At 47.5% G+C, this 14,429-nt stretch overlaps 2 protein-coding genes across 8 annotated transcripts in view; one reads left to right on the top strand and one right to left on the bottom strand.

The window, feature by feature from the left end:
- The window catches only part of SLC20A2 (solute carrier family 20 member 2), a 70,608-nt gene that overhangs the window by 32,080 nt on the left and 24,099 nt on the right, over positions 1 to 14,429 (top strand). For all 7 annotated transcript variants that reach the window (XM_075929290.1, XM_025185785.2, XM_014574737.3 and 4 more), the window contains 5 exons: positions 6,341 to 6,481; positions 8,198 to 8,283; positions 10,356 to 10,452; positions 12,242 to 12,358; positions 13,071 to 13,277. In XM_075929290.1, the coding sequence (XP_075785405.1) occupies positions 6,341 to 6,481; positions 8,198 to 8,283; positions 10,356 to 10,452; positions 12,242 to 12,358; positions 13,071 to 13,277 (648 nt within the window). The remainder of the gene's footprint in view (positions 1 to 6,340; positions 6,482 to 8,197; positions 8,284 to 10,355; positions 10,453 to 12,241; positions 12,359 to 13,070; positions 13,278 to 14,429) is intronic.
- The window catches only part of LOC142829495 (uncharacterized), a 151,382-nt gene continuing 149,917 nt past the window's right edge, over positions 12,965 to 14,429 (bottom strand). The window contains exon 4 of the mRNA XM_075929175.1: positions 12,965 to 13,476. The gene's annotated coding sequence lies outside the window, so the exon portion shown is untranslated. The remainder of the gene's footprint in view (positions 13,477 to 14,429) is intronic.

Here is a 14,429-nt window from a genome sequence, read left to right as displayed (position 1 = left end):
AATTAACTCTCGTTGTATAAAGAGCAGTAGCAGTGGACCTCTGCTACTTTGCCTGGGGCTGTGCAGAGTTGGCAACATTTAAGATGATTCACTGAATTGGGTCCCAGTGAACTGGAGGTTTGGGGACTAGGGATGTAATGTGGCTGTTAAACAAAATGTTTCACTGGTTAAATGTGATCCCACTGGAGGGTTTTGCCTGCCCCTGTCTGGGTCTGGGTCTGCCATTTGGCAAGGCTGGGTCTCCTGGGCCTGGGGCTGCCGTCAGGGCTGTTGCGGCCCTGGCTGGGTTAACCACTTACCTATCTGGTGAACCTAAGGCTTACCAGGAAACCGATTAACTGTATAACGGTTTACATTCCCCTATTGGGGGCCATCAGGCTTGGGGGGAGGGAATTTTGGTGAATTTTACCACAAAACCAGTATAGCATCAACCAATATCCTCATGTCGTAGGTAACTGGTACCCTAGTGTTATTGATAGGAAACTGAGGCAGACAGGTTAGGTGACTTGAGTAAGGCTGCATAAGAGACAGTATCACAGCTGGGGGATTAGACAGCCTGGATTTCTTGCTGCCACTTACATAGCACCGGAGCCAGATCACCAGCAGGCACTAGGCTAGTAGGGGAACCTTGCAGCAGCCCTGCTCATAGCATTTACCCACGGTTGCAGATTGGTCTGCAGAATGCCCCCAAAATCAAAAGTCCTGGACGTCACAAGTCTCAAAGGCCAGTCCTAGGTGGCCATAGCAGGATCTGGGGAAAGCCGGAGTTCTTTAGGAAATAGTGGCCAAGATGGAGAATGTCTGTAGTGGCGTTACAGCCAATGATCCCAGAATACAGAGCAGTGGTGGTCCACCTGCTGCCATCGGGGTGACATTTTGTTTACCTTTGCCTAGGCGCAAGGTGGCCAGATTCCGCTGGTTTCTGTCCGCATCGTTTTTTCTACCAATATTACTCAAGTGACACACACGTAAAGCCAGGGCATGCACAGTGAGATGGGTGCTGTGTGCACACAGCACTGAGAGCCGTGCGCCCCCTTTGCTTCCAATCCCAGCGCTGCTACCGTTCAGTCGTCACCCCCCACAAATTCTAGGGATGCAAGTGCAGGTAGAAAACTACCCTGTCCCGGGAGACCATCCTGGTTACAGCAATCTTGTGGCCCCAATGAGATGGAGGAGGGCCACTCCAGCAGCCTACTCACTGGCCTGAGTTGCCCATTGCTGATCTAGAGATACAAGCTGAGTGAGGGAATATTATTTCTTGGCAAGAGAGATGAGCTTTTGAGCTACACAGGTCTAGACAACCTGGGGCCTCCATGACTTTGAGGCTCCAGAAGCTTAATTCTGCCCTCACCCAAACTGTATTTCCCAATCTCCTGCCTTAAAAGATCTCCAAGTCACCTGTCTTGCTTGTGTCTTACCTCACAGTACCCTTGCAGCTCCCAATTACTTCCTCTCTTGCTCTCCTGCCTTCTGCTAGCGGGGGAAGATAGAATAAGGGATAGTATCAGGTCTCGTATGGTCCCAGGCAATATTGCCAGAAGTCCAGCTCAGCTTTGGTTTGGTTAAATGTGTTTTTGTGATCTATCAGGGAGGGAACCGAGTATAAAAAAAAGTTGCTACATAATGTACAATTTCATATCTGATCTTTTTTCAGACTGTACCTCAACTTCTCATTCACAGCACATCCCACGTGCTGGCCTCAAAAGTTTCTAAGTTCATCTATTCTTATTTTAGTTGTTGGACAACAGAAACCTATAAATTACACAGCAGGTGCTCCTTGTTTCAGCTAGAGTTTCCACTGGGGGTAGAAGTGCCAGTTGTTTTGGGCCAGAGTCCCAGGAGAGATTAGTTTTACTCGTTAACTTGCATGTGGAGCTATATGCAGAGCCAAGATTGAGAGGCTCGATCTCCATAAGAGGGAAATTTGATCATGAAATAGCGGATTTGCAGGGATAAATCCTTGTTCAAACCTGTCTGAAGCATTTTCATAAGTGTGCCTTGAGTTCCACCCTCTCGTTCAGTGATCCAAGTTCAATATGTCAGTTTGGACAGTCTCAGCCAGTTTACTACCAAGGTGACACTGGTGCTTTCTCTGGTGATGGTTCTCCCAGCGATTGGCATTGGTATCTGATGTCAGGCCCCATCCTCAGAAGGGCCTGCATGGTTTAGGTCTCCCATTCAGAGTCATTCCCAGGAATCACATTAGGAGTTGGGTTTTTTCTCCTCACTCTTCTCTTTTCCAGACTGTCCCTCCCTGTGAGCAAGGCCCAGTCTGACTTCTCTCTCCTCCCTCACTTGGCCCACGCAGCCCCTCTGTCCACCTTCCTTGGGGACTCCTGTCTCTCCTCAGTCCTTCCACCTGTCTCCCATGCCTGTGTTGATGGCATTTGCCTGCCACTGGCTGCGCACCTGCTTGCTCTTTCTGCCTTGTTTGCTCTTGAGCCCTAGATCAACTCCTCTACCTGCCAAAACAGTCTCCACAAAGCTCTACTCCCTCGTGTCTTCCAATTCTGGCCATCATCTTGTCTCCTGCATCCTCCTCCTGTCTGTTATCCATAGCTGCTCCACACCACCCTCCTGTAGCTTTAAATTCACCAATCTTCTCTGCCCCACCCGGTCATCCCTAGCTCTCCTCCATCAAGTCGCTTGTCCTGGGGCTCCAGAACTTCTTTGCTTTGCTCTGATTTGGCACTCCGGGGGCCTTGTCCGGTGCCTAATATTTTCAGCACTTCACTCCTTGACCTCTGTAGGCCCAAGAGTCCTCTTGTGAGGCACCCGGGGAGAGGCTCCTGTGAATCCTCAGAGCACAAATTCTGAATCAGCCAAGACTGGGACGCCTCTGTACACACCAAGCTCAGCAGGGCAGCTTCCCCTCCAGAGCATCTGGCACGGTCGCCCTGGATTCTGAGGACTCCTTCAGGCACTGGGTTCTCCTCACACTTGCAACCCTGGTGCTTTGCATCCGTGGTACTGAGCTCCCGCTCCTCTGCTCAAATGGCTCCTCCGCCCCAGAGCCTGAGGCAGCGAGAGGCTCAACAGCTTCCTGTCTGCTTCCGTCACCGCCCCCGACTCCCAAGTGGCTCCATGTCCTGGCCTCCAGAGTCTCCCTGCTCCTAGAAGCAGAGGGCGGGCAGGCGGGGATTCTGGTAACAACACGTACTCAGAGACCTTGCCCAGTCGTTAAGGGTTCTCTGCAAGGCACTCATTATTGGCTGCAATGCAGTCAGGGAAGGAAGGGCTCTCCGGACAGCAGGAGGCTTTGGCTGCTGCTCCCTGGCACAGGACGAGTTGGCCAGATGCAGAATTGAGGCCTCTAGTATGCTCCATGGCAGAGCCCTGCAAACTTCTGTCCATGCACCAGCCCTCACCCATCACTTGGGGAGTGCAAGCCACTTGACTCCTCTGCCTGGAGCAGACAGAGGATCCAAGTGATGGCGGCTGCAGTTTGAACGCAGAGAAGCAGGAGGGCTTTTGTGGCGGCTGACATGATCCTGCGTATCCTCTCTTACTGCAGAATTTGCCCAAGAGAAATGAACTTGAGCTGCAACTAATCCAGGTGTCTGAAATGGCCACTGCTGAGAGAGACTCAAGCCAGGAGCCCCAATGCCTAAGGCTGCTGTGCCCCTACCCCCAATTTGGGGCCCCTGTTGAAGAGCATTATAGAGGGGCAGAGAGGAAGTGAGAGCACCAGTGAGACTTAATGGAGTTACTGCTGATACTCTGTGGTCCTGGCTTGTGACAACTCTGAAAGGATTTCGGAGACAGTGCCCCTCTTTTCTTATCCTTACCAACCCAGCCTACACAACAGGCATTCACCTAGCCATGTGGCTTGAATTGTCTATGGACCACCTTCACCGAAGAGAGGGTTAGACGCTGCAGTCACCTAAGCCAGTCTGCACTCTGTCCTCACTTCGATTAGAAAGACTTTGCCTGTGGGCAGGAAGGGAAAGGGAAGGCAAAGGACCTCTGCTTTCCATGGGCGACACAGAGCATCCATCTGCCAGAAGTAGTCAGAGGCTTTCCTGTTTGTCCATGTGGGCTGCCTAAGGGGTTCCCCAGCCCCACCAGGTGACAAGTAGCGAAGGGTACATCCAGGCACCCTGTCTCTCTGCTATTGAGCAGTAGGCTTGTTCTTATCAGAGACCTAAAATGAAGCTCTTAACCACACGGGCTAGGGTGATCTGCCCATCCAAGCAACAGCCACCCACTTAGGGAAGATTTACTCCATTCTTTAGCCACCAGAGAAAACTCACATTCAGTTCTGGGTGTAAAATATGACTCAAGATGTCCAGTGCCTGAAAAGCCAAAGTTAGCTGGGATTTCTGAGAGTGAGCCAAAGGTTGCAGCCATAAGGAGACTGTTGAGCCCAGCGTTTGGAGAAGTGCCCAGGTTGTGACCTCAGTTGCCTGCATCAGGCCAGGCAACCCGACGCTTCAGCTTAAATAATTATGGCTTCAAGAGAAGCAACCCGCCTGACCCCATGAGTGAAACCTGTGGGCCTATTTCACAATCTCATGATTTACCGCCAGGAACAGCAGAATTTTATTCTCTGCACAGATTGGGGCTTGCTCTAATTTTGACTCCACAGAACCTCCTGGAGTGCGGCAGCCTTGGCCACCACCGCCTCGGGAAAGAGGCAGGACGCTGTGGTAAGACTGAAAGGATCTGCCAGTGGCATCCTCCATGCATAAGGAATTCAGTCAGGCTGGGGCTTGGGGGCAGACCCCTGCCCAGTATTCTTCCTGCTCTACTCCCAGGCTTGAACTTTCGGGTGTCTCCTATTGTCACAGTATTCCCTGTCGATGTGTCCTCTTGACTCTGTCCTTGCGCCTGTTCTCATTCCCACCCTCTGCCATCTCTTTCGGCACGCTCTGGTTTTCCAAAACGTAAAAATCCTTTCCCTCAGCCCCATGTGTCTCGTCAGCTTCCTTGTCTCTAGAGCTCGCATTCTGTTCCCAGCGTCTTCTTCCTGATTCACTGCAGCAGTGATGTTCAACCTTTCCCATACCTGAACTCCCCCACACCCTCTGCCTATTTAGCAGTGCGCACAGGGCATGTGGTAGCCCTCTCTCCATACTTCTCTGACCCCCTACTTGAGAAGCAGTGTCACCCTATGCCCCCAGACAGAAGCATTCAGAGAAAACCACTGTGGGCCACTGAAGTATTCGGAGAGGGCAGAGCCATGTGCAGCAAGAAGAATCCTTGTGTCTTCTCCGAGCAGTATCCCGTGATTCCGAAAGTTGCCACGTGAAAGCCAAGGAACATCTGTGTAGAAGGAGGCAGCCAGTGTTGAATGCCCTTTTACTCACATGAAAAAGCACAGAGGGGTGCTGGTGGACTTACCTTTGTGAAAGTTCACCACTTTCACAGCCACCGCTGCCTTTCCTCAGTTTCACTGGCATCATCTTTGCACCAGAGCTTCCTGGCGAATCGCCCGATGTGCTCATTGCCTTTGACAGGAGCACGCTGAGTTCCCAGTCCAAACAGCAGTGGCACTGGATTATTGCCTGGACGTTACCACCTCGAGCTTGACATCTAGCTGGAGTGTTGCCTTGATGTTCTCCTCCAGTCATTCCCCCACGCTGTAGCTGTCGTTTGATTGTGAATCTCTTTCCTTCTCTGATTTGCCTTTTCCTTGCGTTACCGCTCCTCCCCAGGAAACGAATTGCTGTTCCTGCTTGGGGCACCTCTGGATTGCTTCAGGCCCACTTGTAGTCAGTGTTATTGAAAGTGCATTGTACCCTTGCTGCCCTCCGGTACCAAAGCATCCAAAACACAGCACAACGTTCTGCTGCCAAGTGACCGGACTTGCTCATTAATGAAACCTTTCACGCCCTGAATGCAGGAGGCGGTATCAGCAGTCATTACTGAAAATGAACCTTGTCCCAGCAGCCATTCCTGTGCTTGTCAGCTCTCACTCTGTGCACAAACCGAACAGCTGGTTCATAAGGGTTAAACGCTACCCCAAAGCCGCACAGCTGTAGGAAAGTACTTCTATGCCACCCCAATGTCCTGGTAGCCTGAATGGGACAGCAGGAGTATTGTGAATTAAAGGGAAGCCTGGTCCGTATGCTGCACATGTTTGAGTGGTCAGGAAGAGTTGCTCGTGAGACAGGATCTCAAGGAGATGTGAAGTTCAAAGCCACAAGCTAAGCTAAGCTAGTGGCTGGCGGAACATGATAAAGACTGTTTTATTCACATCTCTGCTGTGGGTGCAGGGAGTAGGCAGCCCTGGGAGAGGAATGCGAGTATGTGGTTGAGAACCATGCAGTACACTGTGGTTATTGTTGGTGCCATTATCATTGCTTATATCAGATATTTTTCCCCCTTCACCATCTAGGTTCTGCTGTTTGGCAGCTGATTGCCTCTTTCTTGAAACTCCCAGTATCTGGGACCCACTGCATAGTGGGGGCTACCATTGGATTCTCACTTGTTGCGATCGGTACGCGGGGCGTTCAGTGGATGGAGCTTGTCAAGATTGGTAATTGACATTTCCTTTTATGCGTGACGGTATGTGGAAAATTGTGCACCAATGGCACATGTTTTAAAGAAATACTCTTTCATGATTTTAATGTGCTGTCCTTAACTTCTCTCCCCTCCAAGCCTGTTGTTCTGAAGCCTGTGTGTCCTATTCACTAAGGGCTAGACAGTGACTTGAGGCACAGCCTGGAGCAAGAGGTGGTGTGTAAACTGCATCTCCCAGAAGTACTGGGAGACATTTGACCCTTGGGGCACTCCCAAGGCTGACAGAGGAGGCCCTGCTAACTCCCAAGAGATTGTACTTTTGGTGGGGGCTTGATACCAGGAACAAATTGTGACACCTGCCTTCTCTTTTTCCCTCACATATGCACAGGCTCAGCTGCACTGGCCAGCAAATGAGGGGGTAGAGCCACGGTGCTCCTCATCCCCCTCCCCCCCCCCCGCACTCCCCTACTCCAAGGAGTAAGGATGTTAAGTATCGGGTAATTGACTAATCGAATAGTCGATGCATTTTTGTGTCGACTATTCGATTAGTCGATAGGGCGCCTCGGCCTTTGAAGTGTAGCAACAGTCCCTACAGCTGTTGCTACACTTCAAAGGCAAAAGTGCTGAAGCCCTTCTGACCCCGGGCTCCATGTGGTGCTGCCTCTTTGAAATGCCGCAAGGAGCACTACGTGGCTCCCCGTGGCAGAGCCTGGGGTCAGCTGGGATTTGCTTATCAGATAGTTGACTTGGTAGTCACATCCCTTCCAAGGAGGGACCAAGCATTTGTGCAGCACCTACCTATGTTTGAGCATGTGGTCCTGTATTAGCCCCTTTAGGTGTTTAAGGAGGGTCTTACTATGCCACATGGGCATGTAGTCCAAGTCACACTCTGGCCCCTTGTTTATTTTTATGGAGACGGCACTAGCATACCACAGGGGCATGTGACAGATTGAAACTATACTTTTTTTAAAAATTCTGTTCTTATGTTTTTGTTGAGGGTAAAATAACTGAAAGGTGCGCTTGAAACATTCATGGGGATGACTGATCGGTCTGTTTTAAAGCCCCATGTTTCAAACTGTAAGCATTCTTGGGTAGGATTTTCAGAGGGGTTCACTCTGCAGCCAGTGAAGGCAGTGGGAGTTTTACTGACTGCAGCAAGAGAAGAGCATGCTCGGTTCTGAGAATTTTTGACAATTATAGAAGGTTATTTGCCTTGTCAGAACCTAGACAGACTTCAACGTGCAACAGTATATCCTGTAACTTGTTGCAATGCTTCATAAATCTGGTTCCTGATCCCTTGAGCTGCCTCCAAAGGGCAGATCCCTGTGTCTGCACTGAAATGCATTGAATTTAGTGGGGTTCCGATTGGGAACAGGGGTCTGCTTACCCGAGTTTTCAGGACTGAGGGCCATCAAGATTAACCAAAGATCAAGTTTCTTCTTCTGATAGCGTTCGGCCACAGGGGCATTCCTGTGTGAGGTGCAGTTGCTGTAATTTCAACATTATTCTGGAAACCCCTTGCATATGGGATTTTCAAAAGCGCTTAGCATGAGTAAGACACTCATCAACTTTGGTGGAAGTGGGTGTAAGCCAGTTCTGAGTGCTTTTGGAAATCCCATAAGAGCACCCAAACTGTGTCGTCCATTGGTTCTTTTCCTATTTGATAATGCAGAACTTCCTCAAATACCTGGGATGTTGCCACTGATCGTTTATTGTATCTCTTTTTCCACAGTTGCCTCTTGGTTCATTTCCCCACTGTTATCCGGTTTGATGTCTGGAGTGCTCTTCGTGCTGATTAGATTCTTAATTTTAAACAAGGTAAGGGGCAGGGCAGTGGTCACCAACCAGTAGAGTGGGATCTACTTGTATGTCTTGGAGCCTTTGACAGGTGATCCTGACAGGTTTGGCTGAGAGGCTGTCAAGTGCCAGCACTTCATCTGCCCCTCTCAGCACTGCTGTGCTGCTCCCGCCCTCTGCCTTGGAGCTGCTCCCCACCCCTGGGAGCCCCTTGCTTGCTGTGCAAGGCGCAGAAAGAAGAGGAGGGGGTGCTGATGTCAGGGTGCCCCTCCCCCCACTCTGTATCCCATTTGCACTTAAATTCAAAAAGTGATCTCGTGCTTAAAAAGGTTGGATGTCCGCTCCAGTGCATAGCCGTCGTCATTGCTGCACTAGAGTCTATATACTATTTGGCTGTTGGCATTTCCAAGGAGTTAAAAGGGTGCTATGCAAACGTACCGCATTTATTTTAATACACTCTGCTTCACTGGGACATGATGTGCTGGGAAGGCTGCTTTATCAACACCTCCTCTTGGAAAAGGCTTTGCACAAGGCTAGCAAATGATAAGGAACGCTGCTTAACCCAGACAATGCTAGCATAACCTCTATTTAATAGGAGCGAATTAGCTAATGCAAAGAAACAAAACCGAGTTGAACAGGTGCTTAATAAATGCAAAACCCTCAGCTAGTGCACTAAGAGTCCAAGTATATATTATTATGGGTACCCAGGAGGCTGCAATTAGTGGCTTCATCTGAAGTGAGGGCAGCAGCAGCAGAGCTGACAGAATTGCCAGGCCCCTAGGCCAGATGGGTGAAGGGAGGCTGGCTCCACACTACTGGAAGAGGCGGGGCTTCAGGTGGAAGGGGTGGGGCTGGAGCTAGCTCCTCCCCCATCCCGTCAGTGCCACCCAGGGGTCTAGAGGGTGCTGCGTGGGCTCCAGGAGTGATTTAATGGGCCCGGAACTTGCAGCAGTAGATGGGAGCCTCGGGTCCCAGGGCAGTGGCTTCTACCCTCTCCTGACGTTGGCAGGCCTGGGAAGCAGGATTATTCAGTTATTCCATGGTATGGAATTTACCAGCTCTGTCTGCATTTGTGTGCAATCCCGCAGAGTTTGAAGTCAGATGCTCCTTTATTATCTTTCTCTGTCTCCCTCATGCCTTCAAATCTGCTGTGGCCCAAATGAGGGATGGAGTGTCATAGAGACCCAAAATGAAAAAAGGATGCAGGCAATTTAAATGGGTGCAGTATTTGTTCTTTGGCATAAGTAACTCTTCAGTAACTTCAGTTTCTTCATGTTTCTTCAAGTTTCTTCAGAAACTTCAGTTTCTAAATGTCAATAGTGACAACGTCTTACAGAACTGTAACTGCAGGATAAGTAGCAATTCTTTGCAGAGAGCAGCATTACTTGTGATGCACATAAGGATTAATCTGAATTTCCTCTGCTACGCTCATGTGCGCTACATTTAAACATGTGACTGTCAATAAGCCCCACCGATTTAATACATTTACCCACATTTAGCACATGCAGAAACCTTTGTCAGCAGATGGAAAAATCCAGTATACATTTATTTTTAAACATAGAGGCTAGTAATGTTTTTATATGTCACTGAATTGGTCACTGTAGTAATATCAGTAATACCGAGGGCCCTACCACAATCAGGGCCCCTTTGAATTAGGTGCTGTACAAACACACAGTGAGAGAAAGAGACTTTGCCCCCAAAGAGCTTACAGTCTTAATAGATGAGTGGGTGGAAGAGTAAATACACACGCACGCACACGCGAAAAGTGACTTGCCCGAGGCCATTCAGCTGGTCAGTGGCAGAGCCACGAGTCAGTGCTGCCTGCCATGTTTTTAAATTAGTTGCCATCAAACTGCTATCCTATCTGTCACTGAAGGCACTGTTGCTGTGAATTGAGGTTTTATGAATAGTTTACAGGCCCAAATCTGGAGAGTTGGGAATGCAAGGATTGGAAGTAGAGGGGACGCCAGAAGATCCAGCCACCTGATGCTGAGGGTGGGAGTGGGTGATTTTTTTTCCCAATCTGTGCTAGCCCTGGTCCTTGTGTACACAACAGCCCATGTGACTTTTCCTCTTTTCTCATTATTACACAGGAAGACCCTGTGCCCAATGGGCTTCGTGCACTTCCAGCGTTCTATGCTGCTACAATAGCAATTAATGTGTTTTCCATCATGTACACAGGGGCACCAGGTGAGTACAAGCTCTGGCATGCAAAGTCCAGAAGGAAAGCTTTGTTCTGCCTTGCATTTGTATGTATTGATTTTGTATTGGCTAATAGGTACTGATGTGCACTGTTGAATAATAATAAAACATTAATGTCTTACGTTAACAAATAATAGAGACAAAGGATTGTCCGATCTTGCTCCATTAGTGCCCCAGAATCTTAGTGGTTGTCTTGGTTTTTAAAATACCCATTTATGTCAGCCTGAAGATCAAGCAGTCTGTTCACTGGAGGGATTTATCTTTTCACCCCTAGCTCCAGTGCACTTGCGGCTTCGTAGGAGGCACAGGACCATCCCACTTGGATTCTGTCAGGATACCTGGCCATAGTGCTGCTGTCCTAGTGCGGTATCAGTGCTGTGAGAGCGGCCAGGCTTTTGTGACCTGCAGTGAGCAGCCCAAATCCCAGTGGAGCTACCTAGCCTTGAGTATCTAAATTCATTTCTTGTGTTTTCCCCTCATTACAAGAAACTGTCCAAAGCTGGAGTAGCCTGAAAGCAGCTCCCTGGAGGGTGTAAGCATTGCAGAGACACTATGAGCCTAGCTACATCTCCGTAGTTATGTATCACAGAGGCAGCTGACTCCGACAGCAGAAGTTTTTTCCATTCGTGAGCCTCACCACCGATAGCTGAAGCCTGAGCAATGTAGCATCACGGGGCCGCAGGCAATATATCTGCTTGCTACCCCTAGTACCAGCCCTGACTTTATGTGCAACCCCCCCACCTCCAGTTATCATGGTACAGGTGAGCTGTGCAATTTTTATAGCATTTGGGGGGAGCCTCAGTAAAAGGTTGAGGACCCCAGTGTTAAAATCCTGATGTTCACAGTCCAGCCTGGGACTGGTCCAGTGATGCTGACTGGAATTTTGCCCTGACATCTACGGGAGCAGGATCCAGGCTTGTGTGCAGAAACTCTGAGGACCAGCTTCAAATCTCTACATGCCAGCTTAGGATTTCACATGTCCCATGGTGCATTGGCATGGCTTAGGGCTCCCTATGGACATGTGTGTGAACCTGACCAACCCTTTCTCAAGGATTACCCCGAGGCTGTGAACTGAGGACATTCTGCATGCAGGGCAGATGTTACTTCCTTTGCCAACAGTAACAAAAAACTGCTGTTCTCTACTGGACCAACCCCAGAGGGCGAGAAACACCCACTTCGCCAGCGTCATTATCTTTACACTGACTTTCTTGTGCAGGGTGTATACGTGCCTAAATAGTGCACAAGAAAATACTCCTGATAAGTATGGGCCCCAAATCTCTAAACAGTGAGGCTGCCAACAGCTGAGACTTTGTAACATTCAAGCCTGAACATTTTAAGAGGCTTTTCTTTATACTTGTAGTCAGTGTCAATGGGGGAGTTATTCTGAATATTCTCAGGTGAAATACCTGTTCCAAAGAATTTGTTTTCAGTATAGTTTGTAAATGAACTTCCAATATGTTAACTTCCTAACTATAGAAAAACAGTTTGTTCTTGACCTGGCTGCATGGTATTTGGTAAAAAAGTGAAAATACAGATTTGTAATTGAGGTCTTACTTAGCCAAAGTGACCTTTTCAAAAGCTTCATCCCTTGCTTTGTACAGGCTTGCTGCATCAAAACAGAACTCCAGCCCTGCGGAAGCGGAAGGGGCTTATTGGTTCAGTTTTGTTCAGGTGCAGCAGAATTAGCTGACATGTTATCTTTAGTACTGAAGTTGTACTATATTAAGGAACTGACATTTTTGCATATAAAACTTTACCTTTTCTTTTCTATTCACAGTGCTAGGACTGGTACTTCCTATCTGGATAATAGTCCTAATATCATTTGGGATAGCTATAGTATTTGCTGGGCTAGTGTGGATTTTTGTGTGTCCATGGATGAGGAGAAAAATAGCAAGTAAGTGTTTTGTAGATGAAATGCTTGTGGTGTAAAATCCCTGGCAAACTGGAATATATTATATTTTACATTTTAAAATGTAGGTGTTAAATAAGGACGTTAATGGGTAATCAGTTACCTGGTGGGCATCACCCTTCCTGGTAACTGGGTAACCGGTGGCCTGGGCTAGAGTGACAATTCCCTCCTCCCCCCCTTTTGGGCAGGATCTCGGTTAACGGGTAATTGGTTAACTCTTTAACCAAGATTTTACATCCCTAGTGTTAAAGGAAAAGAAAAGGACTTGCACAATGACTATATATGTACACAGTTTCTTTTATTTTACTGTAAAGTTAAATTAATCAAGGCTTTTGGTTTTACATTAGGTTTTGAACTTAAAACAAAACCACCTTGCAATGTTCGCTGAATGGGGTTGCACTTTTAAAAAACATTGCATTAAAAAAATGGAGGACTTCAGTAACCTCATCTGGTGAATTTGTAGATGGGCACAAGGTATTTTCATGGTTCTCAGAGAGGCTAATGAAGAGAAATATGCTAGTAATAAATTCCCATGAAAGAATATATGTCTAGATTAATTAAACAAAACAGAAATCAAACCACTCAAGTTGCTGTGTTCAAGCTTATTTTAATGACACTGGCATTGCATTAGGAATACAAGGAGTAGTTTAGATAAGTTTGAATAACCCTTAGAATTACAATGCTGGCATTTCCTTAGGCCGATTAAAGAAAGATGCCGCATTGTCAAGGATATCGGATGAAAGCCTTGACAAAATTCAAGATGAGGAAACACCTGTTTTTAAAGAGCTTCCTGGAGCCAAAGCAAATGATGAGAGCACAATTCCCCTCACTGGCTCAATAACTGAAGCCGCTGGAGTGTCAGATAACAGCGTAGCAAATGGAAACCATCCTCGTGTGCCATATGGTAAGAAAACATGAACTGTCTTCTCTCTCCATTGTGTCGATATTAAGTACAAGTTTGTTTGTAACTTAAAATTTCTCTCAAACCCTTCCTCTCAGTGTGTACCTACTTGTATCTCTCCTACAGCAGATCATGTTCGCTATTTTTGGCTTGCTCGCAACTTAATGAAAATATTCTTTTTGATGTGCTTTCCAAAGATGATCTAAAAAACAAACAGAGGATATGTTGTTCAGCAGTATTTGAATTTTATGTGCAGCTGGAAAAAGACTATTCTTCTGTTCCTGATAATTATTTCCTATTCTTTCTTACAACTACTTCTTGGAGGCAGAGAGTATAAAAGTAGCTTAACTATAAAAGTTCAAATTGAGCATGGACTTTTTGGGCATACTGTACCAGCTAGTTCTGGAAACTGTCAGGTTTGAATTTACAAGTTTATGACCACTTGGAGTATATCAACTAGAGGAATCACACCTACAAGTGCACACATGCATAATGCATGTATGCATGTAATAAAGCTCTCATTTAAAGCCCTGATTCTGCAAGCTGGTTTGTGTGGATGAATTGCTGGGCTCACACAGAGCCCCATTGATTTTGATTGGCCCTTACTGGATACAAGGGCTTGCCAGTTGCACCATGCCATGTGATCATGGTAACTGCCTGTGTGCAGTGTTCCCTCTAAGATGCGCGGCAGCACAGCTTCATAGGTGATTAATCAGCCCTGCCCAGTCAGTCAACTCCATGCAAGAAGACTTGAGCTTCTGACTGGGTGGGGCTGATTAATCACAGGTGAAACTATGCTGCCACGTGGGAACATTCCTGTGTGTAGCGCACATGTGAAAAACCGCATTTACTTACGGAAGAGGCACATTTGGCTGAGTGGTGCCTGTTAGCGAATCAGCTGCGAGCTTTCCTCATTGACACCAAAGCAGTGTCTATACTGCCCTATATAGTTGCTGTTCATAGCGGACCATTGATCTTGTGAGAACAAACTAATTAGATACATTACATCCATAAATGCACTGCAGAGCTTTTTAATGTAAAACAAAACAACTATAGCTAATGTTGAATAGTTAAAATCCCCAAAGTGAGAACATGGAAAAGTTACGGTGTCTTCAGTAATATTAACTTGGCTACTCTGTGAATCTTGAAGTCCAC

The sequence above is a fragment of the Pelodiscus sinensis genome, chromosome 5, assembly GCF_049634645.1.
Source record: "Pelodiscus sinensis isolate JC-2024 chromosome 5, ASM4963464v1, whole genome shotgun sequence".
NCBI classification, from domain to species: Eukaryota; Metazoa; Chordata; order Testudines; family Trionychidae; genus Pelodiscus; species Pelodiscus sinensis.
Note: the sequence above shows the minus strand (reverse complement) of the source record. Positions and strands in the feature narration are given on the sequence as shown.